Raw genomic sequence first — 26,087 nt, forward strand, 5'->3', positions numbered from 1 at the left:
CATATAAGACACCATCAAGGACATGTATAACTAGAAAAGGACATGGCACAAGTAAGACTGAGATGGCCAGCCAACATATCCCTCTGGTATTTTAGGAATAGTAAAACATCTAGAAGAAGCTGGATACTTCCTCCACCCATAATTTATGAAAAGATTTTAAAAAGAATTTCAGGATGAGGGTGCATGAATAAATTACACCCATAAGTGAAGACAATATATATCAGTGCCATCACACAACCTTCAAAGGCAAGTACCATAGCAAGTAGAACACTTGGAGTCCAGTCTGAGTTTGAATCTTGCTCATACAATCCCTAGTTGTATGATCATAGGAAAGTTATTTAACATCTCTATGCTTCAGTTTTCTCATCTGTAAAATAGGAATAATAATAGCACCTATGTTACAGAGTTATTGTATCAAGTGAGTCCATCCATGCAGCACTGAGAAAAATTTAAGGCAGCATATAAATGCTGACTTTATTGAATAATGTACAAGATGTGGTATATTTATAAGGCACCACACTGATAATATAAAAATCAAATGATTATACATCATTTCATTCCATAACCTGCACTCCATGAGACATTTGTTTTCATTTTAATTTGCCAGGCAGTTAAGTTTCAAGCAATTAGCAATAAAAAACCCTCTGCTTCCTAACTTAAGCTTTAATATTTCTCATAAACTGTACCTCTTCTTCAGGTGTAAGGCAGAATCAGTGATAGGTAATTTCAATCTGGCATCATTATGGGACACAAGAGACAAAACAGCCTTTAATTCTAAAGGTTTTCATGTGGGTGTTCTTGGGGAATAAATTGCAGAAGAGTCTGACTCAAGCCAATTTATATTTTCTGTAGTTCATGCTTCCCATTTCATTTCATGTCTCACTGGAGAGAACAAGACTTCTTATTCTATCACTACTGAAAGCCGTGGTTTTCAAATTACTACCAGAGTTCAGAGAGAAACCTGCTGGGTTTATGTATCTTCAACTTTACAGGACTAGATACAAAATGTATATTTATTTGCAGGTGTTAGGCTATCACTATGTGGTTGCAAGTGGGCACTTCCAGGTAATGACCATAAAAGCAATCTGGGAAGTTGATTTCAGTGGTAGCCATTTGTCCTGTAAGTTAGCAGGATGAACAGCATATTGTCTTTGCATAAATTTCAAGCCTGTCCAAGATTTTGTGAACTTAAATACATTGCTGTTTTAAAGGCAATCTGTTAGTTATTGCAGTTGTTAAGCATTAGCTTCTATAAGCCTCATTTTCAGATGATCAGCTATAGAATTCATTATGCAACTCATAAAACTGTTTTAAAAAAAGAAAATACCATCATGTTTATGAAAGGTAAGAAAAATAATCTGAAGTTTAGGCAGAGAAAATGATTTGTAAGTGCTACATGTTCATCGGCTTATTTTGTTTAAATATTACTAAAGGCGGCAGATGGACTAAATTATCTCCCCAGTATCCTTACTGTCCTCTGGTTTTGATTCCATGTTTTCTTATTTAAAAGTAATATTTTAAAGGATTGTCACTGAGAAGTCTTTTTTATCTCTCTCTGGTTTTCTAATAGCTTCATTGAAACAAAAAGCAATCATTTAAAATATAGAAACTAAATATTGTACCCCTAGTATCTACAAAACTAGTCCAGACAACTCCTTCCCAGGTAATCTCTTCTAGAATCAATATAGTCCGTACCCTTATTTGCTGGAACGTTGTGTCTGTATGTTGCTTTTTTAAAAAAACCTGATTTCTTAATTATAGTCATTTTCTTTCTTAGAGGTGTATAGATTTAATCACCTGTCATGCTTTTGATTAAGATTAAAATGCACACAATCAATTTTATGGTAGAGATGATGTCACTGGGGTACTTATTAGAGTTATTTAATTAAGTACTGCCTTGATGAGCCAGAGATCTCATCAGTTTTTTGTTCCTTCCAGCAATGTGGATTGCAACCCTCCATTCCCCTCTCAGTCTGCTTGACTTTTGATCATATCCTTCCAGAAATTGTCCACAGAGGTGTCTTCCCAGTGGCCCCAGGGGTTTATTCTATATGCTTTGACATTATCTGATACCAAGGAAGTAGATGGTTAAGCCTCTTTCACTAAATGACTGGCCTATCTCCTGTGCCATAAATTTGGATTGTACCTATAATTTCATTTTATCGGGAACCTATGGTGATGAAGCGTCCTAAATAATGCAGATGATACTTTTCCTGCAATTTATCCAAGGTATCCCCAACAATCTAAGGGAAATTTCAAGTCTTAATAACTTAAATTTATAGTAAGACTTTTATTCTGTATTATTCTTAGAGAGAGATGGCAGAAGGATGGCACAGTCAATAAGTGTGAAAAGCAGGACTTGAACTCAGGTCCTTGTGATTCAAAGTTTGGTTCTCTCTACCTATTCCACCATAACTATTTCTCAGTTAAATGTTGGTGCAAAAGCAAGAAATATATTTAAGGGTTTTTTTTAAAAAATGATATTCATATGTTTCCTGTAATTCTGAGATACAAATATGAAATATGGGTCAGAGGAAGATTTTTTTTTAATGACATTCACAAGTCCTAAAGACAAACACTAGGAAGCAAACTCCAGGTCTCATCAATGGAAGGATTTTTAAAATAATGAGAATCAATAGACTTCAGGGTCCTCTAAGCCAGGGATTTAGAGATGAAGAAATTCAGTTATTCTGATAGCAAGCAGAACCACTAAAGAATTTTCTCCCAAGTGGTTTTCTTCAGAACTTTTGAAATGGAAGCAGACTCAATAAAGCTATTACAGGAAACAATCAATCCTCTTGGAGTTGTGAGGTGCAGGCTTAAATATTCACAGTGAGCCATGCCAACCCACGCTCCCTCCTCAAATAGCATGATTATGTACTCTATCCATATTGTTGTAATCAGTATGTGGCAGCTTTACAGTATTAATTCACACCCTTAATCAAGATACCCAAAAGACCCAAAAGAAGAGAAAATGGGCATGGATGGTAATTATAATACAGCACAATGGAATTCTGTATTTGCAAAATTCTCTAGAAAGAAACTCAGTTAAATGGCAAGTTCTTCAATGCTGATGGTTGTAATAACAAACTTCCATAACACATTTGTATTTTTAAAGGCAAGAAATAATCAATGTTCCTCTGTACCTGTAATACACAGAACTTTCTCATCTTAGACATTTTAGTTATAAACTTGTAATTTTCATCAGTATAGCAACAGCTAGTTAGGGAATGTTTTTTGCCAAAACATATTGACCCCTATTGTTAAAATGAAGGTAAGTGATGTATCCAAGGTCATACACTGTGTGTCAGAGGGATGATCTAATGGCAAGAACTCCTATTCCTTTTTCTCTCTGGACACTGTGCCTCCTCCATACTCCTGTTTGTTTTTCACATTTAAATATTTCCTTGATTTTTGTTTTTGTGTATTCTCTAATGAGAAAGATAACATCTATATGAATGAGTATATAGAAGATATATATTTATATATATATATACATATTTGGTTATAAATCTAAGATCTAAAAGTTTTGTTGTAGTTTTAAGTTATTAAGACATAAAACTGTGTGGAATAAGAAGAAAGATGTAATTTTTAAAAGACTGAAAAGATTATCATTAGGTTGTGAATAGTTTTTAATGCCAAACAAATGACTTTGTATTTGATTCTAGAGGTAATAAGGAGTCAGTGGAATTTATTGAGTTGGAGGGAGGGGCATGAAATGGGTCAGACCTATATTTGAGGAAAATTATTAGCAGCTGTGAGGAGGATTGATTGTAAAGAGAAACTTGAAGTAGATAGACCAAGTGGGGGTCTATTGAAATAATTCAAATGAGAGGTGATGAGAGTCTGACTGGAGTGGTGACTATCATAAATGTGAGAGATGTTATTGGGAAAGAAATTACAAGACTTGGCAACAGGTTGTATATGTGTGAATGAGAGTAAGGAATTGTAGGTGAGACCAAGATTTTGCAAGCCTGGTGGTGATGCCCTCAAAAGTGATAGGGAAACTCAGAAAAGGGAAGGATTTGGGGGAAAAGATGGTGAGTGCTATTTTGGAGATGGTGAGTGTGATATGTCTACTCATCTAGTTTGAAATGTCTTAATAGACAGTTGATGATACAGGTCATACTAGTATTACTCCACATCCTCAGAAGAGTTCATTATTAAACAAAGATAGTAGCATATTTCAGTGTGCCACCTTGGTAACGTTGTCTTTTTTTAATGCATTTTTCCAACAGAGGATTACTACCTTAACTGTCACGGTAATTACATTGCATGCTTTCTTCCAGTTAATAAATATTTCTCTTCTTTGTGGTTGCATGTTGATCATAATGCACTCCTCTAGCATTCTCATTTTCAATATTATATCTGGGTTTTCTCACACTAATAAACTCCTACATCATGCTAGCCTTTGGCTGAATTATATATCTCATGGCAGAAAAAAAAAAGAAGTCTGTCTCTTTTATCTTATAGGATAAAGCATGGTTAAAAACATGGAGATTATATTATGAGATGAAGCTGGTGGAAACATTATCACAGTTATAACCTAAAGTGTTCATAAAAATCTGACAGAGGGGGAGAGAACTTCCGGAATAGTAAATATTTATAGGCTAAGTATCCTAAAAGAATGACTACAGGGCCTAGCAACAAACCTCCATTGCCAAAGAATTCCCATTGCTATTTTGACCTTAAAGTTTGTGTTTATCATTAACATATGAAATTAAAGAGTTCTGCTAACTTAGTGATCTGCTAATGCCTTTAGCATTATTCCAAGCTATGAATCCATTTTTATTATAATCACTGTTTGTGTGTGTAATGTTTGTGCACTAGTTAGTTGTTTTCAGGATCATTTTGGTGCCCTAATCCTGCTCTCATTTTTGACATCAATTTTTCTTTCTTGATTTAGGGACCCCCAGGACCTCCTGGACCACAAGGATTGCAGGGATCAAAGGTTATCTTTTATTTTATTTGTTTTCATTAGCAGTCTATTCAGAAGATGACAGGATTCTTGAGGGTCAGAAGTAGCTTTGGTGGGAAAACAAAGACAGAAACTACTGTGGGGGGGGGTGGGGAAGAAAGAGGTGAGGCTGGGAAGGATATTAGAGAAGAAGCTTGGTAACCAAGTGTAAGAAGTAAGGAAAATAAGGGTTTCACTGAAAGTAAACGAATAGCCATTTTTTGATGGATATTGTATTGAGGGGAAAAGACTGAACAAGAGGGAATTATTGAGAGGAATGAAAGAGTGATAGGCCATAGTATCACATAAAAACAGATTTTTAAAGATAGGATGAAATTTACAGTAATAATAAGAAAGAAGTTATGTCTACCTTTCTTCAGTTTTCTTATTTTTCAAACTGAGAAGTATTAGTGTGTATGTAAATATATGTAATTATATTATAATTAATATGTTATAGATAAAGGTTCCATATTTGTATTACTTATAGGAAAAACATACATTATCATATGTGTGCATACACATACACATATCTATAAATGTGGGTTGTAACCTTCTTATGATTGGAGGAGTAAGGGGGAAGGGAAGAATTATTCCCTTAAAGCAATGTTAAGTTACCCCTGCCTGGTGAAATTTCATCAATGGCCTAAAGTATGAATCATATGTTTAAAAAAGTATCACTTCAACTCTGGATGGACAAGATTCTGGTTCTGTCTCCTTAATTGCCATTGTGATCATTCTAAACACTTCAAAAATATAGTTTTTGTTTATGCATTTAAAAATATTCTACTTGCTAGACTCTCTCATTATAAAGGGCATGTGGGTTTGAAAGCAGATTTGCCATGTGATTCAGTAAATGGCAAGGGCTGTTAGGATGATGTTATGGTAGACTGGAAATGTAAAGATACTTACAGCTGAACACCTTGCATCTATTGGGTGTATAGTTTCAAAAAGATTTCATATCTTGCATTGGAAATAATGAAACAGTTTGATCATACTTAGTAACCACTTCCACTGTGGAGTTCAGCTAAATTGCAATCTATTGTGGTCTCATTCAGTATTTTATTTCTTGGCAAAACAGTACTGTCTGAATTCTTGAACATCAAATTACAATATTCTGGTGAGTGAAGGGTCAATGAATTCATACATGTGGATTACATTTCCCTGTAAACATATGGGGTTAAACATTTAAAAGGGTAAATGCTTATCCAGTCTACAATGACAATATTCAGTGCCATTTAGGCAGTGAGCAAAACTAGGACCTGGACAATTCACCTTGTTTCAGTATTCAATGTCTTTTGTGTTCAACTCTACTTTAATATTACATACTATAATAGAGAAAAAGAACTCCAAAATAAGAAAGCTTTTTTTCCCATATGGATTTCACATGTTCAATTTCCTAAATAAATTCTGGAAAGTTTTATAATTATGATGTAGCCCACAAAACTTGGAGTTTTGTTTTCTTTTATTTTTCAAGCAATGAGAGAAACTTTTGTTTTCATATTCTGGTTTCTTATTCCATCACACCAAATCTTTTTACAAAATACAAACTAGAGCACACTTCTTTGAAAAATGTTCTGTTTAAGGGACAGCTGGGTGGCACAGTGAATAGAGCACCAGCCTTGGAGTCAGAAGGTCCTGAGTTCAAATCCAGACTCAGTCACTTAATTACCTAGCTGTGTGACCTTGAGCAAGTTACTTAACCCCATTGCCTTCCAAGGAAAAAAAGAAAAAATTGTCTTTTGGCAGATCAATCGAGTTGTAAAAATTTCACTCATCCATAGTCATAGATAATTGTTAGAGGATCTGGTCCATAGAATTTAATAGGTGATGTCTTATTATATACATTCAGATATCTATAGCATATCAAAACATCTCCCCTAAAACATAATAAATATATACAGCCTATGAAATTGCTTTTCTTGTAAACACCACTCTGTAATAAATATTATTAGACCTTTCAAGAAATCTATTGGCTTATTGTCTTTCCAAATGAAATATGACCAGATGTCTGTAAATTAAATAAACCTTGGTCTGGTGTCTGTGGCACAAGTTAATATTTTTCAATAGCTTCAATTAAAAAATACATCATTTTACTTGTAGCAGAAAGTAAATCAAGAAATTCTATCATAATGTGAACTGTAAATAGTAGCTCCTTCCTAGAGTGGTATAGGATATTAAATTTACCTAGAAGTAATTTTATAATCAGATGCTCTTTGATTTATTTTTCCTCTAATAATCATAACTCTTAAATCACAACATATTCACACTGGTTTATCATTTTGCAATCAATGTTTAAAACTGTGCCAGTTCTAGGAAAGGCGGTGTCCTGTGATAGCTGCTACTAGGGAGGCTGAAGCTAGTGAATTGTTTGAACTCAGGAGTTCTGAGCTGCATTAGCCTAAGGGCACTGTATTTAACCCCAATATAGTAAGAGATGTCACATTTTCTAAGGTAGGGAGAACTATTCTGGGTAGGAAACAGAGTAAGGCAAAATTCCCATGCCTGTGAATGGCCACTGTATTTCCAGCTTGGGAGAGAGAGAGAGAGAGAGAGAGAGAGAGAGAGAGAGAGAGAGAGAGAGAGAGAGAGAGAGAGAGAGAGAGAGACTTGGTCTCAAAATAAAACTATGCCAATTAAAATATAGCTATAAATTCAATAGGTATTGCTCTTTTATGCTTTGGGAAAATCTCAGTACTTTTTTTGTTCCCACCCTGGGTTACCAAGAGAGAGTACAGAGGATTTTAGAATAAAAAGAATTAACTCAGGCATATAGATTTTTGCTGCAAGGCATAGCCTGACCTGCCTTTAAATTCCCTTGATGGGTTTATTGCAAACATTTAGCCTAGTTCTATTTTCACAATTGTAGCATTGGGTCCTAACTACTATATACAAGCAAAATATACAAGTGACTAATTTCCAAAAACACTCACTTCCCAAGTTAGACATATGCTATGATGTCAGAATTTCTTATTTGGTTCTGATTTGGATCATTCTAATTTATTTCATCTGATGGGTTAGAGTGTGCTGTTAACTTAGTGAAGCAAACAATGAATGGAGACCAGGAAACACTGTTGATTTTTCTTTTTTAACAGGGTGAGCCAGGCTCTCCAGGAACACCAGGAGTTGATGGTGAACAGGTATATCCTAAGTATATCATCTATGTTGCTGTTACATCATTACTTCTATTTTTATTTTAGGGCAAGAGTTTAAGATCCATAAAAATTGGTATATAACTATCACAATTATCCAGATCTTGATATAGCATTCCATTTTTTTCCTCTGATCCAAGGTCTGCCTAATTCATAAGGTTGTTGAGACTAAATTAGGGGTCACAGGTCTTCCTGACTCCAGATTCAATCTATCTATTGTACCACTATTACTACAGGAAATTTCCTCACTGGTAGATCCCTACATAAAGGAAATCACAGGTCTAGATAAAAACAAATCAAAAACTCACAGTATCAATGACCTTCAGGGATAGAGGTGAAGATATGCTAGCATTAAAAAGAAAAGGGGTTATCACTTCAATATGATAGCTTGGCTGTCCTAAAGTCTATACAAGAACCTGTTCCTGTTTGTAATTTATTTATAGATATAGGAAAGTGTTCCTAGTGAACTTACACTAGGATAAGATTTCTGGATACAATTAAGATCAAACTGTTACTTAAACTGTGAAAATATTGATTCATTCTTTCATAATTGTTGATTCATTCATGACAGTTTATTAAAATATAAGCATGTTTCTGGACCAGGTGTCATAAAGCCAGAGAAAGACTAAAGGATAGACTATTTTTGTCCTTCAGTTGTTCATAATCCAGAGAAGGATACAGTAGTTCTGAGGTTTCAGAGGCTATGGTATACCATCTGTGATGCTTCCTAGAAGGAAATGAATGTTCTGGCCACATGCCATCTCTGGTCTGATGAGGACTCAACCAGGGACATTTCATTGATAACAATTCTCTCCCAATGGAAATCACTTCAGTGCTGGTCATCTGAAACTGTGATCTAATGATCCTCTCAGCCTACTGTAAGACAAATTTATTCATTTCTTCTGTTTAAAATTGGATAAAGCCTGAACTGCCCATTTCAAAGGACTGAAAAGAGACTAAAATCAGATAAGAAATGGAAAAAAACATTTAGGAGGAACATTTATGACAAATGTGAACCATTATTAAGTATTTGGGGGCTAGTAAAGTTTTTTAGCAGCAAGATGAATTGATTGTTTCAATGACTAATGTCAACAATATTTACTTGTACTTAAAAAAAAAAAAAACAGCTCGGTGGCACAGTAGATAGAGGGCCAAGCCTAGAGTTAAGAAGACTCATCTTCATAAATTCAAATCTAGCCTGAAATACTTACTAGCTTGTGACTCTGGGCAAGTCACTTAACTCTGTTAACCTTAATTTCTTCATTTGTAAATTGTAAAATTAAATTAAATTAAACTAAAAAATTAAATGTAAATTTAAAAGGACATGGCAAACTGCCAATAAAACCTCAAATGAGGTCATCAAATTTCAGACACAAATGAATATCAACAAGGAAAAACTAGAAGCATGTCTGATCTTTAATTTTGAATTGGTACCCAGTTTTATAAGAGGCAACATGAAGAAGTGGCTATAGAGTGCAATTTACAGCCAGGAACACCAGGTTCCAAGTTCTACATTTGAAATATGCCAACCAGGGACAAGTTAACTAGCATCTTAGCCATCTTAGTGAATCTCTGATGCTATATATAGGTTGCAGAGAATGTGCATTGAGAGAGAGAGGGAGTTTCTTCATCTGAGAGAATACTTCTTCCCCTGAAAATATAGGTCCCTTATCCAGTTTTACAAAAAAAAAAATGTAAGTTATACTGTTGAAATTTAAGCTGAGCACTTTATTTTCCATAAAGAGTAACAATGTCAAGTTTGAATGGTGAAGTCAACTATCAGGGCATATGCTGCCACCATTCAATACCATGTTTTCCATATTTCACTGGAATGAGAAAAGCACTTTTGAGTCTTCCCAGAAATGAGAAAAGCAGTTTTGATGTACTTTGTGCAATTTCTGCAGTGGGAATAATAAAAGCACCATCTAGATGTGTAACCCCAGGCAAGTCACTTCTCTCTGGGTCTCACAGTTTCTTCCCTTGTATAATGAGAGAGGTGGATTAGATGGTCTCTGAGGTCCGTGCCCACACTGACATTCTAGGATTCCATGCCTTTGCAATTTGATTGGGGTCTGGATATGACCATTCAGAATTATAATCATGATAATCATTCCAGCCTTGAGGAAGAAAAAAAGGTCTTTGTTCACCTGCCTGCTGAATAGCAGCTGTTCTGGAAATATGCCTAACCCAAGATCTGAGTAACAGGTGTCCATATGATTTGTTATATGTTTTAGGGTCCGAAAGGCTCAAAAGGAGACATGGGGGATTCAGGTCAGCCAGGTGAAAAGGGAGGAATTGGACTTCCTGGATTACCAGTGAGTATATAGACATAAAGGTTTGGGGAATTGGGGTGTGTGTATGTATGTGTATGAGCATGCATGCATGTGTGTGTGTGATGTGCTGACTTCCAGATCAGGAAATATCAAATCACTTGAAAAGATTATTTGTTAGCTTTAGAATCAGAATGATGAGTCAACATGATTTTTCTGCTGGAAAAAATGGAAGTTGTGATTTAATTACCCAACTCAGCATACTAGACCATAACAATCCATCTGGGTGAGTGAGGTAACTCTGAAGAAATCTTTGGACCAATTCACCAAAATGCTGGAGGTGACCAATCTGGCATCTCCAAGTTCTGTTCCTCTCTGAGGGGAGTTCAAACTATGTTTTCAAAGCACTTTACTATACATTATCTGAACAACTCGCTGTTATAGGTTAGTTATTATCCCCATTTTACAGATGAGAAAACTGAAGTTCAGAGAAATCATAAAAAACTAGTGTCTCAGGTGGAATTTCAAACCAAGTCTGTGCCACACTAACTTTCTATAGAAATACAACTAACTGATCATAAAATACAACCTCTCATCTTTTTCTAAATCATGCTTATTGGAGGAAATCATGAAAAACTTTGCTCAGCCACATTCTTGTTAATTAGGCCCCGTAGAAACTCGACAAATAGATGTCAGAAAGTCAGCTAGAGGCCGAAAATAAATCAGTTTGTTAAAGTATCCAATAATGGGAACAGAAGGGGATGGGAGGAAGAGCATTTTGGTCCCCTATTGTGGGTGTATTAAAACAAACAAAAAATCTTATAGAATGTATATGTACTAATTTGAAGGGAAAGTAGATGTATAATTGAAGTTTATGGAAAGACTTCTTTCCTATTTTTCCTGTGAAATGCTTCTCAAATCAGCAGTGGTAATTTGGATTAAAATCTTTTTTATCAGGGTTTATGGGAGTTTAGGTTTGATGTGAGATTAATAATGAAGTGACTGCCACTGGCCAGATTTTATGGAGGTTTTTATTTTAGTTAAAAAAAAACTTCATTAAGGTCCATCAGGCTCAATATTAAGTGATGGGAATATAAAAAGAGGCAAAAGACAGTCCCTACCCTTAAGAAGCTCACAGTCTAAGCAAACAAATACATATATATATATATATATATATATATATATATATATATATATATATATATATAGAGAGAGATATATATAGAGAGAGAGAGAGAGAGAGAGAGAGAGATAAACAAGCTAAATACAAGATAGGAAATAACTGATGGAGAAAGTCATTAGAATTAAAAGGGGTTGGGAATGTCCTCTTGTAGAAGAAGGGAGTTTAGTTGAGACTTAAAGGAAACCAAGCAAACTACTTGGTGTAGATGAGGAGGCATGAGAGACAGCTAGAGAAAATGTCCAGAGGAGAGAGATGGAGAGGCTTGTTTAAGGGACGAACAGGAAGAAGGTCATTGTTACTGGATTAAAGAGTATGTGGTACATAGTCTTGAAAGGTGTAAGAAGATGCACTAGAAGGCTTTTGCAATTGTCCAAAAGTGACTTAAGGAAGGTCTGCACCAGAGTGATGGCAGTATCAGAAGAGAGGAGTTATATTTGAGGGATGTTGCATAGGTGAAATCACCTTGGTAATAGCAAAGCCTTGGCAATTGATTGGATATGGGGGAGAGGAGTGAGAGATAGTGAGGAGTTGAGTATGACCACTAACTTGTGGTGTGAGAGAGTAGGAGGTGTTGTCCTTGACATTAATAGGGAAGGTAAGAGAGGGGAGGAAAGTTTAGGGGGAAAGATTATGAGGTTCGCTTTGGACATATTTAATTTAAGATGTCTATTGGACAGATATCCAGTTTGAGATGTCTAAAGGGCAGCTGAAGCTACAGGAATGGAGGTCAACAGAGAGGCTAGGGTCAGATGCTTAGATCTGAGAATCATCAGCATAGAGATAGCAATTAAATACACAGAAATGAATGAGAACACCAAGTGAAGTAGGACAGAGAGTAAAGAGGGCACAAGATAAAACCAATGGGACACCAGCTTGAAAGGTGTGATCTGGAAGAAGATCTGGAAAAGAAGATTCCTAATCAAGTTTCTAGTGCAATGGAAGCTGCTTGAGGAAAGGAATTAGTTTGATATTAGTCTTTGTGTCCCCAGGTCCTACTATCCAGTATCAACCACATGTTCCTGTAAGTGAATGTTAAATTGTGAAGATCAGCTTCTAAGCAAAAAGGAAAAAAAGTATGGCAAAGTTTGCAAATATATTTCAATTAATTAGAAAATCTGCAATTTAGAGAATGTTAAAGTAAATTCTGGGGAAGATATAAAAATCAAATCTCTATTGTATTTTTGGATTGATATGTCCCAAGGGAACTTGGAGGTTTTAACAAACTCTTTAAACATAGAGAGAAGGAGATGATACTAATTGTGTGTCGAAATTACATCATTTTGTGATCTTCTAAAATTAGCCCAAGTGGGGTCAGTTACTTGGAGGTAATGGACACTAAAATGAATTTTTCTTCATGTTCTTTGTAGGGTGCCAATGGCATGAAAGGAGAAAAGGGAGATTCGGGTTTGCCCGGTCCTCAGGGGCCTTCTGTAAGTTCTTTGTGGTCATATCCTGTGGTTGTCCATAAAACATGAGAAAACAGGCCTTCCATTTACTGAACCCAGACCTACGCCAGATGGTTTAACAACTGTAGGAACTGCTAATGTCTCGGTGTGTCAAACTGTAAAGGAAATTTCTGTCAGCCTTGTACAATGGGTGTCTCAGGAGAAGAGGTTGGAAGTCATTTTTCAGAAGGCTGTCTAACTCCAAGGAAAAAAATCAGTGGCTTTCCATCACTTTTCATGGGTAGAATTCTGAATGCAGAACATACTTTCAGTTTTCTCTAGAGCCATGTTTTTGCTCATTGAAATATTTGGAAATATAGCAGTAGCTATAGCATTTATGATATTTCTTAATAATTGGTTGCTTCCTTTTCTGAAGCAATTGGTTGGTATTTGATGGAAGGAATCTAAAACAGAAAATTTAATGCATCCTTTTTCTGCAAGACCCTTCTCCCTATTCTAATCATGAAAGCAGTAAACTTTAGGGATTCAGTCTAACTTATTTGAAAGAAATAAACATATTTTATTTTTTAATATGTAGATCATCGGCCCACCAGGCCCACCAGGCCCCCATGGTCCACCAGGTCCAATGGTAAGTCTTCTTTTTCTTCAGCAACTAATGTTTTATTTATGAGTTCTAACTAGAGAGAGCAAAATAAAGTCCCTGAACACATTTGGGCTCATCTTGTTGAACAGAGAGAATCACCAGCTATGTTTGTTTTATCCAATAAAAAACATGTAGAAAAAGCTAAGTTGGTGCTTTGAGCTACAACAACTTAGAATGGTATCCTTCTCTCTCACAAATGTATGACTCAGTGAATAGCTTTGAAGGAAAAGATAACACTTAGATCCGGGGGTCTAATGGAACTAATTCCTAATGCTTTGATATAAACCAATTATTGAAGTTTCAGTGTGAGAATTTCCATCTCTGAAATCAGCAAGGCTACATATTGATGTATTGTTTAATTGATTAGACTTAAGAAAGTGAGGGAGAAGAATTAATAATGCAGATTAACCTTAAAAGTATGTCTTGGGTAAGTTGTTTTTCCAGAGATCCAGTCGTTAAACAATTTACAAGCCTAGCCTTGGGGATCAGCAATTTAACATTAATAAAATCCTGTCCACCGGCTATTATTTCTGAAGGGTTTTGATTTTTGTAACGTAATTGCTTTCTAATGTAAATAAGACTTCATATATAGTGAATTTTTTAACAGTCTTTAGCAAGGCAGGCAATAAAAAAAGTCAAATCTATCCTCACTTTAGCTCAGCAAATAAGATTTTTTTCATTTATATGTATGCACATGCACACACACACACTTATATATATATATATATATATGCATGTATTTGGATAAATACTCATAAACACATAATTCATAGGTGTATTATATAATTATTTTACACATACTTGTATATATTTCTATATCTCTATCTCTATATATATACTGCCCAGGGATGCACAGGTAAATGTTTAACAACTGGGTTTAAAGAAGGATATTCATATGTAAATACATATACATATATATCAAAGTGACCACAGTTTATTATATAATTTATGTGTATAAAAACATACACACAAATATATTTGCAAAATATATTATGTTGTATATATATATATATATATATATATGTATGTATGGGTGTATATCCTATACCTCTATGTCTGTCTTAGACACACACATACACACACACACAAACACACACACATTCAGGGGTGTGCTTGTAAATGCTGAACAACTGGATCTTGGGGGGGATGTGTGTGTGTGTGAATGTAAATATAAACTTATATAATAATGTATTTGTAGTCATACCCATCTATACATATAATATAATAAACTGTGGTCACTTGTTGCAGTATAAAATGCCTGGTGCTTAGTAGGAACTTAATAAATGTTTGATTAAATAAAGAAAAGGTTGGTAAAAATGGTTGAAAGGACCTGAATCATCAACTGAAGCACTGGCTCCAATCACTCCAGCTCATAAATTACCACTTCCATTCTGCAGTGGGTGACACTTTTCTTAGGGCACCACAGTCACTAGCCCATTAAGCTTAGTAATTATGATGTTGGCACTTCATCACTCCCTCTCAAAGCTTTTGAGAAAGGGAAATGAGATGATGTTGTATCCTGTTCATCTATTCTTAGCAATGGCTCTTGTGAAGTACATTCTAGCCAAGTTAAAAGTGGAGACAACTTCTGATAAACTAACAAGCTATTTCCCGAAAAAAAAAATGTTTATCAGTAATCCATCTGAAGTGAACATATTGTTGTAATAAAAATATGTGACACATGTTCATGCAATATTTCATTGCATGATAAATTTTCTTATGATTTTCTATGCAAACATATTTATCCCTCCTATTTCCTAAATTCTTTGAGATTTTATTTAAAAAATCAAAATAGAATTCAAACGGCACAGTATTTTTCAAATGCCTACTGGGTCTCTGGATTTCTTATCAGTTTCTCTACAATGCATTATTTTTAGCCTGATCCATTTACTTGTGAAATCTATCTAGTAAGGGGATAGACTAATTGATGCTGTGATCTGTCATCACTGAGCCATTGCAGACATTTGCCTGCACTCATCCCTCTGCCCAAAATTCTACTTTTTTTTTTCAATGTGCAGAGCTGGACAAGGATTAGTAGTTTCCCTGCAGGGTAAGAGATCTATTAGTAAATACATGAAAGTCCAAGATTCTAGATGTTTTTCTACTCCTGATTTTGCATTCTTTTTTTACATGTTCCACGTCATCCTGACATGACCTTTTGCCTGGCCCAGACTCTTTATTGACAGCATCCCACAGTTTTTAACTTTTGAACAGTTATTTTTATGAATTCTAATCCACTGGAGGATACACATACACCCACAACACACATACACATACATGCACACACACACACACACACAAGATCTTAGTGCAGTTTAAAGTTTTAATAATTTTAAGTTGTAATATCTTAAAATTGCACTAAGACTTTTGGAACAACCTGTATGATGATCTCAAGAGAAAGAGTTAAATCATATGCCAGTTCTTGGCACATGGAAGGTACTCAATAAATTGTTTTTCAGATATTATAACAGTTCAACAGAAATTTAATGAGCCTAATCATGTGCAAGACTTGCTTTCCCCTCCTTTATGTTTTCCTGCTTTTGTTTTTTTATGAGGCAATTCCATCAGCAATGTACCATACCATGCTATAATGAGTTCGTATCCCAAACTACCATACATCTCTTTACCTGCAAAGGAGATCAAGAGCTCCCTGAAGAAGTTCCTAAGTCCTTTTGATTCCTCGTTGTGGTGACTGCTTTACACTAGCTAAAAAATTCTGTTAAGAGATAATGGCAGGGGGCAGCTAGGTGGCGCAGTGGATAGAGCACTGGTCCTGGAGTCAGGAGTAGCTGAGTTCAAATCTAGCCTCAGACACTTAATAATTACCTAGGTGTGGCCTTGGGCAAGCCACTTAACCCCATTTGCCTTGCAAAAACGAGAGAGAGAGAGACAGAGAGAGACAGAGAGAGACAGAGAGAGAGAGAGAGAGAGAGAGAGAGAGAGATGACAGACAGCATCTTTGCCCATTTTCCCTCTTGTTTTTTAGCATAAACAGTTTGTAAGAAAGGTTAGATTTCAGGTATTGTAAGACATGCAGCATCTTCTCATTTGTTGTTGTTGTTGCTGTCTCCATCTTTAGAATGTGAGCTCCTTGAGAGCCAAGGAGTGTCCTACTTTTCTATTTGATTTCCTAGCATATAGCACAGTCATTTTAAAGTAATAATTTCTTAGTAAATGCTTTATTCATGTAAAAGAAAGACCTTTCCAATGTTGGGTATACTCATGAATTTATGGAAGAACATAAGTGAGAATCAAGTGGGTTAAGAAGAAGTGAATTTGCATTGTTACAGGAAAGAATCCATATCAATGAGTTCCTGAATTCACTGAAATATTGAAGTGTGTGTAGGGCACAGTGTTAGGCACTATAGATATCACTAATAAGCCATATCTGTTCTCAAGGAGCTTACATTCTGATGTTCATGCCATTAAACAAGTGCACAAAAATAATTCTCAGACATTACTTTCTTAAATTCTCCTTATTACTCTCTGTACTCAGACACATTTTGCTCCACTGACAAGTGATTTTTCATAATGGGAATCTTATTTTAATGGATAGAGAGTGGAAAAGGTCATCTAAAATCTAATCCAACCCTCTTCCCCTAATTATATCCCTAAAAAAGCATATTGTTGTTGTTATATTTGAGCATTTATTCAATAAGTTGTTTCTTATTACAAATGACAAAGAGTGGTCTAGGTCTTAATCAGAAGTTTCTTCTCTATTTCCAGGGACCCCATGGACTTCCTGGGCCAAAGGTAATCAAATAACTTCCCAATTCCTTTTTGTTAAATTTTTTGTTAATCATTGTGAAGCATGACCGACCTGAGCATGTTTGTCTCTGTCTCATTCATTTGTCAAATACCAGTAATATTCTTTAAGCCTTTAAGCATCCAGATGTTTGAATCTTATGATGCAGAATGACTCACAGCAAATTTAAATGATATCACCCAGAGATGGATTCCTTCTTTTGCATTTCTTCCAATCATCACTCAAGTTTATGGTACCGAGATAATAAAAATCAACCCATCATACAGTGAGCTGATGAAAGTTTCAGATTAATCCAGGTGTTGCTTTGTAACTCTGCTATTTTTAGAACCAATTTAGCTAACATTTTAAAAATCAGTGGGTGTTATTAATTTGCACTTCCTGAAGTTTATGTAAGCTTACCAATCTAGAGCTAAGAAGGCTTCAGAATCATCTAATTCAACCCCTTCCTTTTACAGATGAAGATACTGAGATCCTGAAAGTTTAAGTAACTAGTCCAAGAGCATATAAATAATGTATTTGAATCTAGGTTCTCTGTCTCCAAATCAAACATTCATTCCACCACACCATGAATGTGATATTATCAGACTTTGAAATTTCCATTTAATTTTTAGAATCTGCCATTTCCAAATTACAGAGCATTTATGGTTTACATATTTGATTTATATTCATTAAGATGCAGAGTATAACCAAACATAGCTCCCTATAAACTCTGAAGAGGAGTAAAAGATCATCCACTGGCAAGAGAGAGAGAGAGAGAGAGAGGGAGAGGGAGAGAGAGAGAGAGAGGGGGAGAGAGAGAGAGAGAGAGAGAGAGAGAGAGAGAGAGAGAGAGAGAGAGAGAGAGAGAGAGAGATCCAAGCAAACCAGAAAAATTTGGCGAAACTTTTGCAATATCGTGTCAAAAATCCTTGTAATAACCTTGCCTACAAGGTGGCTTCTTTTGAGAATGGGAGCCTATTACTTCCTTTTGCTTCATCCAGTTAATACAAAAGAAGAGTAGGTTTGGGAAAATTCTTTCCCTCTTTGGACTAGAAAATTGATAATGATGTTTATATTCAGCAACTAAAGAAATATTTATCTATGTACTGTGTTTGAAATACTGTGCTAGACTCCAAGGAAGAATAAAAAAGCACATTTCTTGCCCTTAATAAGTTTACAATCTAACTGGGGAGAAAAGACATACATACACACACACACATACACACACACATATATGTATATACATATACATATAAACATCTTGTCATTAATAGTTATAACATATATATGTACATACAGTAGGAAGGAAAAAAACAAGAATTTATAAAGCACCTAATCTATGCCAGGAACTTCACAAATATTATCTCATTGCCTCTTCACCACAATCCTAGGAGGTAGATACTATTTCTTATTATCCCCATTTTGTTGTTGTTCAATCATTTTTCAGTCATGTCCAACTCTTCATGAACCCTTCTGGAGTTTTCTTTGTCAAAGATAAAGGGATTGTTTGTCATTTCTTTCTCCAGCTTATTTCATAGATGAGGAAACTGAGGCTTATAGCATTAACCAACTTGTTTAGAGTCACATTGCTAAGGAGTATCATGAGTATCAGGTCTTCCCAACTTGAGATCTAGCTTTCTATCCACTGAGTCACCTAGCTGCCCTAATTTTACAGTTTAAAAAACTAATTCAGATAGAGGTTGAGTGACTTGTTAACAAGTGTTTGAAGCTGTATTTGAACTCAGGTCTTCCAGACTCTAGACCGAGTAGTATAACCATGGTAACCATCTAGCTACCTTATGTATAACTTTTAAAAAAATGCCTGGAAACTCCAAGAAAGAAGAGGTAATTTATAGGTAGAGGGAACCTAAAAAAGCCTTAACAGACAAGGATGGGAAAGATTTCTGCAAGAGAATAGAGAGCAAGGGAAGAAAGCTGAGGAGGACATTCCAGGTAGAAGACAGACTTAGGGTTTGGTGTGTATTAAAGTTTGGCTAGAATACAGAGTATGAGCAAGGGCAAGATAAGGAGAGAAGGGCAATGTAAGATAATGTGGAGAGAGTGATGTCACTTGGGTAGAGGCCTTGGACTTAACCTGGCAGCCAGTAGGGCTGGAGGAGAAGAGTGATAACTTGTACATGGGGAAAATCTGACATGGATTTGAAGGACAGAGTAGGGGAGAAAGGCTAGAGACAGGGAGACTTGTTAAAGAAGAGTAGAGGGAAGAAAATAAGCATTTATTAAGTGTACCTGGCTCTAGAAACCTCTCATTGATTCTCACAACAACCCTGTGAGATAATGCTGGCTAGTATTATCCCCATTTACAGTTGAGGACACTAAAGAGAGATTAAGTGACTTGCCTAGGGTCATAAAGCTAATTCAGTCTGAGGATGAAGTTGAACTCAGATTTTCCTGACTCCAGGTCCAGCTCTCTGCCCATATTGTGTAAGAACTGATGGGACACAACACCCATTTCCTTCTCCAGCTCATTTTACAGATGAGGAAACTGAATCAAACAGGATTAAGTGATTTCTCCAGTCACATATAAGATGGGAGAAAAGTATTAAGGACCTGTTCCTTTGCAGTGGGAAAATAGCTCTCCTTGGCTGCTCCCCGCCAATCTCTTGTTTCAACCTGCAGTAAAACAGGACTTACCATTGTCTAACCAGCATCCAGGGGAAAAGAGATGAACAATGGGCAGAAGTTGAAAAGAGGAATATTTAGCCTCAATACAAGAAAAAAACTTGCCAACAATTACAACTGCCCCAAAGCAAACTGTAGGAGTTAGGTGGCACACTGGATAGAATGCCAGGCCCAGAGTCAGGAAGACTTATCTTAATGAGTTCAAATCTGGCTTCAAACACTGACTAGCTGTGTGACCTTGAGCAAATCACTTTAATACTCCTTGCCTCGGTTCCTCATCTGTAAACTGAATTGAAAAAGGAAATGACAAACCACTCTAGTATATGGCAAGAAACCTCAAATGAGGTCATGAGAGTCAGACAAAATTTAAGTGATTGAACAACAACCAAAAAAAGCAGGATGAACCTCTTTAGGAGATAGTGGATTTCCCTTCACTAAAAATCCTAGGTCTTCTTTTGGGGGAATGTCATAGAAAATTTCAGAGTTGGATTAGAAAACTTCAAATTCTGTGATTCTTTGATAATTTTTCATTATACCAGTGACTTATACAGGATAACCAAAGACCTTAATACAGTTTTCTTATTAAAGATTTAGTTATAAAATGTTAAGTTAGATAATTGATTATCAATTCATTGTTTTTAATTTCTTAAAAGATTTGTATTAAATATTAAATTAAAGCCATTATATTAAACCTTTAGCTTTATAGTTATTACAACTGCATTATGACTTTTAGGACACATTTTAAGCTAGCAATTTATTCCTCCTTTATTCTAATATTAGCCTTTTTTTTTTTACCTATGGGATAGCAGAGACCAGAAACAAGGATTCTGGTTATTTAGGTTCTACCATCCTAATTCAGCTGCAAAAGAAGGCATTTTTATATCTCTGATAAACTTTGATGAAGAAAGACTTCCTAAATGGTCTTATTTCAAAAGATCAGTCATGGTCCTCTCTGGGTGAACATAAATACTTAAAGGTTTAAAGTATCCATCCTTAAGACTCTCCTGCATATTACAGTTTGCCGTTCCAGCAGAATGGGCTTTTGTTACAAAAACTTCCCCAACACAAACCCTTTGGTTTCTACCAGTGCATTTTGCCACAGCTGTGGGATACAAATATTTCATTTCCAGATGTGAGCAAAGTAGAGGAACATAATCCCACCCTTAAGTTAATTCATTCAGGAGGGTTTTTTTCTTCTATCAAGATGATGTCAGCAATTCCAGTTTCTTTTATTCTATCATACAATTTCAATTATCTAATAATCTTTCTCCCTCCCCCACCCCCACCCCCATAAATAACTGTATTGAATTGATAAAAGATCATTCTAGCTTGCCTCTGCTGTTACTTAAAACTGAAATTTGCAGTCATTTCTGAGACTCTCTTCTGTCCCAGCTTTAAACACCCATAATAGCAACCAAAATTAGCATTTACTTTTGCATTTAGGGTGAACCAGGGTTAAATGGTCTTAAAGGATTGAAGGGTGAACCAGGTCAAAAGGGTGACAGAGGACCCCTTGGTCTTCCAGTAAGTAAAGAAAACTATTCAATTTTTAGTGCAAATCTCAAACTTGTCTTTCTATTTTTAACCAATAACTCTGGTTTACTCAGGAGCACTTGAATGTTGTCAATATTCCTGTTGTTGAAACATCATCTTTGGAGCAGAGCTCAGTTTCATTCAGTTTTCCCCAGAGTCTGCATTTTTGTCACTTTTGCCACCTCATTCAGTTGCATACGTGCCAACTCTCCCCATATGCAAGTGAAAGTGCCCCCCCATCCCTTTGAAAGCCAACACATTCATTATTTCACATAGTTCCTCCAAAAATATCATACTTCAGTGTAGATTTAAAGATTCCTGGAAGTTCTTTTTCTCCCCTAGTGCCATACTTTGTAACTGCCTAGCGTTGGCAGGTATGCAGTTGGTCATGGTGTGAGGACAATGCTGTGTGGTTCCCTACATTAATCCTATGTCTTCTGAATGTTTCATGTTGTTTGTTTTGCACATATCATTCCAGAAGCTGGTGGTAGATATTGAAGAGGAGGATTTTTTAAAATAAGTTTTCAAAACAATGCAAGTTAGATTCATCTTCCTTCTCCACCTTCATATTAACCTTTAGTACTACCATGGGGCGGGGGAAGGAGGAAAAAAAAGGGAACTAGATCTAAGTTTCAATCACATTTGAAAAAATTAAGTTATTTCCAATTTAGGATTATATTGAAAATAAAAATCTAAATAATAACGAAGCAAAAAGCCCATTATTAGTTGAGTGATTTTTAAAAATCTCTTCCAGGGGCAGCTAGGTAGTGCAGTGGATAGAGCACCAGCATATAATTACCTAGCTGTGTGGCCTTGGGCAAGCCACTTAACCCCATTGCCTTGCAAAAAAAAAAAAATCTAAAAAAAAATCTCTTCCAAAAGAGCTATATTGGTCACCAGTTAGGTTTAAAATATCTTTGTCCCTGGAAAATTTCTGCCAGTCTTCCCCAAACTTGTCAATATTCCAGGTGATGACAAGCTATGAGGAAAGAGAATCCATAGGTCTAAAAAGAACACAAATGGCTTAGATTTTAATTTTTTAAATTAAATTCCAAAATGATTCCTTTCAATTAATCTTAAGTTCAAATTCTGGGTTTACATGATTTGCCTAATTACTGCTCTGTAGCAGTTACTCAAATGACTTGCCTGCTAAAAAAGAGATTGTTCCTTATCATCACTATTGGAAAAGTAGGATTCTCCATCTGTATTTTTTCTAGAAACAGATAGCTATATATGTATATAGGTTCCATCAGTTGTACTGCTTGCAATAGGAATCAGATTTCTTCCCCCTCCCCCCCCCCAGTTTTGTCTTAGTCAAAGTCTTTGTCTTAGTCTTAGATGGGAATATAAATTAGTTCACCTGTGACCTAGCCAAGAAACCTCAAAGCCAGTGCCTTATCTTTCTTAAATACTCAATCACATCAGCAATATGAGTAAAAATAGCATATAGTAATATTTTAACCTTTAAAAATCTATCATCCATGTCAAGTTAAAAATAGTGCTTACAGTCATGCCTGAAGTAAGCATTGGAAATCTGTCAGGTACTCAGAGTTTAAATTCTACCCAATTGATCCCATACTGAATGTTCCTTGCAGTAATCAAGGATCAAAGAAAACGTGCATTTTTAAAAGGACAAATAGAAATTGAAATAATTATCATTTGATCTCTGATATGTATATTATTTAGGGATAATTTTGATTTTGATGATTTACTTATTTAGCTATTTTGTTTGTTAAATGTACTCTGTTCAAAGTAGTCCCTCTAGTGGTACATGAAATGAACATTTGATGGTCTAATAGTACACCCATGTGAGACTTTAGTCTGACCAAATCTACCAAGAATCATGTAAGCCCCCTTCCAACAAAAGCCAAACTTTGTAACCCCACCAGAAAAAGAGGAAGGGGTGGGGAGGCGAGGGGTGAGGGTAAGGGATACAGTTTAGCCAAGAGTTTTGCGTTTTGTGAAGCCTTTAGCAGGCTGATGAAGCCTATGGACTTCTCAGAAAACAATTTCTTAAATAATTGAAGGAAATGCTAAATTTCAGTTAGACATTAGTGAAAATAAAAATATATTTTTTCCCATCCGAGTTCTCTTTTTAAATTTTATTTTCAATTCATGGAATAAAAGAAGCATTTCTATAACTGCAGTTAAAAGATTGTACATGAAACTGCAAATCCACTATATACCACTTGCTTTTCCTTTCAAATATTCAACAAAATTATCATGTAAGTTTTTTCTTTTTTTTCTTTTCTCTCTTCCTTTCCACATTAGACTCAAACAGGCAAATTTTCAGTCTCTAACATGTAAAAATGGATTTTCTTCCCCTTCATGTTTTTGAAATACTGTAACGAATGACTCTCTAAATGAAGCTTTTGGGGGCAGCTAGGTGGTACAATGGTTAGAGCACTAGTCCTGAGTTCAAATCTGGTCTCTGATACTTAGCAGCTATGTGGCCCTGGGCAAGTCACTTAATACTGATTGCCCCCCCCCAAAAAAAAGAAAAAAATGAAACTTTTCTAAGAATTGAGCCAATTTTTTTCTCTTCATAATCTATAAAGAAATGAATATTTTATGAATTTTTTAATCCCTATAAAAATCACCTGTTATGGTCCAAATGGCATCTAGATAGAACTTCATGGTCATTATGGTAGATTTTTTACTCTATAAAACTCATTAGACTGATTTTTAAATAAGGATTTGTGGGCTAGAAATGTCATGAAAATGTCAGGATCTGGGGGACATTTATTGTTGTGTGTGTTGTTGTTTTTTTAACTAACAAGTTGTAGCACTGTGGTAGTCAATTCAGAACTCTATAGCTATAGATTATGTTGTTTGAATTGTTATATTTGTTCATCAGTTCTACTTACTAATTTCATGTTCTTGTCATCCGTGTTACACCCACCAACCATGTTCCAACCTAACCATACAGGGAGCCTCTGGCTTAGACGGCAAGCCAGGATCCCGGGTGAGTCCCTTGTCTTCCTCCGCATGCTTTCCTCATGAGTTTGTGGTGCTCTATGACATATCTCTTGGTTCAGTTTCCTTGAATAAAATGATAATGTTCTTAGTGCTAAATGGAAGAGGGAAGCAAACAGTGGTGGATATGAACCCCAGAACTACCAAAAGACTTATCTCTAGGGCTGAAACTTAGGTCCAAATTCTGTTGACTCTACAGATGGGCAGGTATTGTTCATGTCCCCCCAAAAACTCAACTCTGTTGTGTCAACCTCACATTCCATGTAATTTCATGTGCCCATTCCTCCAGTGGCACTAAAGAAGATTTGGTTCTGGTCTTTGTTTTTACTTACCATTCACTCTCTATTATTTACATTTCAAATCTACAAATACATATATACATATATATACATATGTATGTATTATATGTATACTTCCTTCTGAGTACTAGATAATCCTTATGTAAGCACATCTGCTCTTTTAAATCTGCTCTTTAAAATATTCTTTTAAATTGTAGCTTTGCCTCCTGTCTTGGATGCGTAAAAGCACCCTTCCCTCCATTTCTTAGATTTCACCGGTGTTTTGAGATTGGCTTTTGAAGCTAAAGGAAGTACCAGTTGAGACTGAGTGTTCACAAAAATATTGAAATAGATTTTTAAAGACTAGTTTTTAAATCCAGATTGCCTTTTCATCAATTTTGCCAGTATGCAAGCCTCAAAGGAAAGAAACAGTAAGAAAGATTCTAAAATACTTCCTGAAACTCCATATATTTAAAAATAAACCTTGCAACTCACTTGGATGGTAGAGATGGTAGGGACAGAAATCAAACAGTCCCAGACTTTATGGAGCTTACGTTCTATTGGCAACCTAAACAGTGTACCTGGAGGTAGAAATTATATCAGAAGCACCCAGTAGCATTTCTAGAAACCAAAAGGGAAATTATATATATATATATATGAAAGACCAATCTCTGTTATTCTTTAAAAACAAAGCAAAACAATCTCCCTTTAGTTTGTCATTCTTTTCACTGAGACTTATTCACATAACTCCTACTTCTTTTAGTGGTTATTTTACCGCTAAAATGAGAAGGGAGAAGGAATCCTGCCAGCAAGTTGTCCAAGCTGCCTGCCACTGCCAACAGGATAACCATAGGGATTGGAGCCAGGGGAATAAATTCCTTCTCTCCACCCTGTCCTCTTTCTCCTCCTCTTTCCCCTTCTCCATCCACCCCACTTCCTCAAAAGATCCTCTGAAGACTTGGTCTAAGCAGGGAAATTTTGTTAACAATCACACTTCACTTGACTTTCAACAAATAAGGTTGTTCAACTCTCTTCCAACTGTTCTGGCCAAGTCTTCAGAAAGACTCCAGCTGCTGCTGACAACCAAAGCAGCCCACTAGAGGAAAATAATGTGTGTGGGGTCAGGGAAGTCTGATATTTCTGCCTTAAAAATAGAGGATGAGAGAAGAGTGACATATGAAAACAGAAGACATGTGAATAAATATGGTCAGCTGAGTTTTTTTACCCTTATTGGACTCTACCATTCATCCCTAAAACAAGAACCTCTGAAAAGTAGTTCATCTAAAGAAATAAAGTTCAGGGAA

General features: G+C 35.7%; 1 protein-coding gene across 1 annotated transcript in view; it reads left to right on the plus strand.

Moving 5' to 3' along the window:
* The window catches only part of COL25A1 (collagen type XXV alpha 1 chain), a 551,557-nt gene that overhangs the window by 497,995 nt on the left and 27,475 nt on the right, over positions 1-26,087 (plus strand). The window contains exons 24-32 of the mRNA XM_074228733.1: positions 4,239-4,262; positions 4,907-4,951; positions 8,050-8,094; positions 10,341-10,421; positions 12,927-12,989; positions 13,543-13,593; positions 17,335-17,361; positions 21,440-21,520; positions 24,459-24,494. Coding sequence (XP_074084834.1) covers positions 4,239-4,262; positions 4,907-4,951; positions 8,050-8,094; positions 10,341-10,421; positions 12,927-12,989; positions 13,543-13,593; positions 17,335-17,361; positions 21,440-21,520; positions 24,459-24,494 — 453 coding nt within the window. The remainder of the gene's footprint in view (positions 1-4,238; positions 4,263-4,906; positions 4,952-8,049; positions 8,095-10,340; positions 10,422-12,926; positions 12,990-13,542; positions 13,594-17,334; positions 17,362-21,439; positions 21,521-24,458; positions 24,495-26,087) is intronic.

This window comes from Macrotis lagotis, chromosome 3 (assembly GCF_037893015.1).
Source record: "Macrotis lagotis isolate mMagLag1 chromosome 3, bilby.v1.9.chrom.fasta, whole genome shotgun sequence".
NCBI classification, from domain to species: domain Eukaryota; kingdom Metazoa; phylum Chordata; class Mammalia; order Peramelemorphia; family Peramelidae; genus Macrotis; species Macrotis lagotis.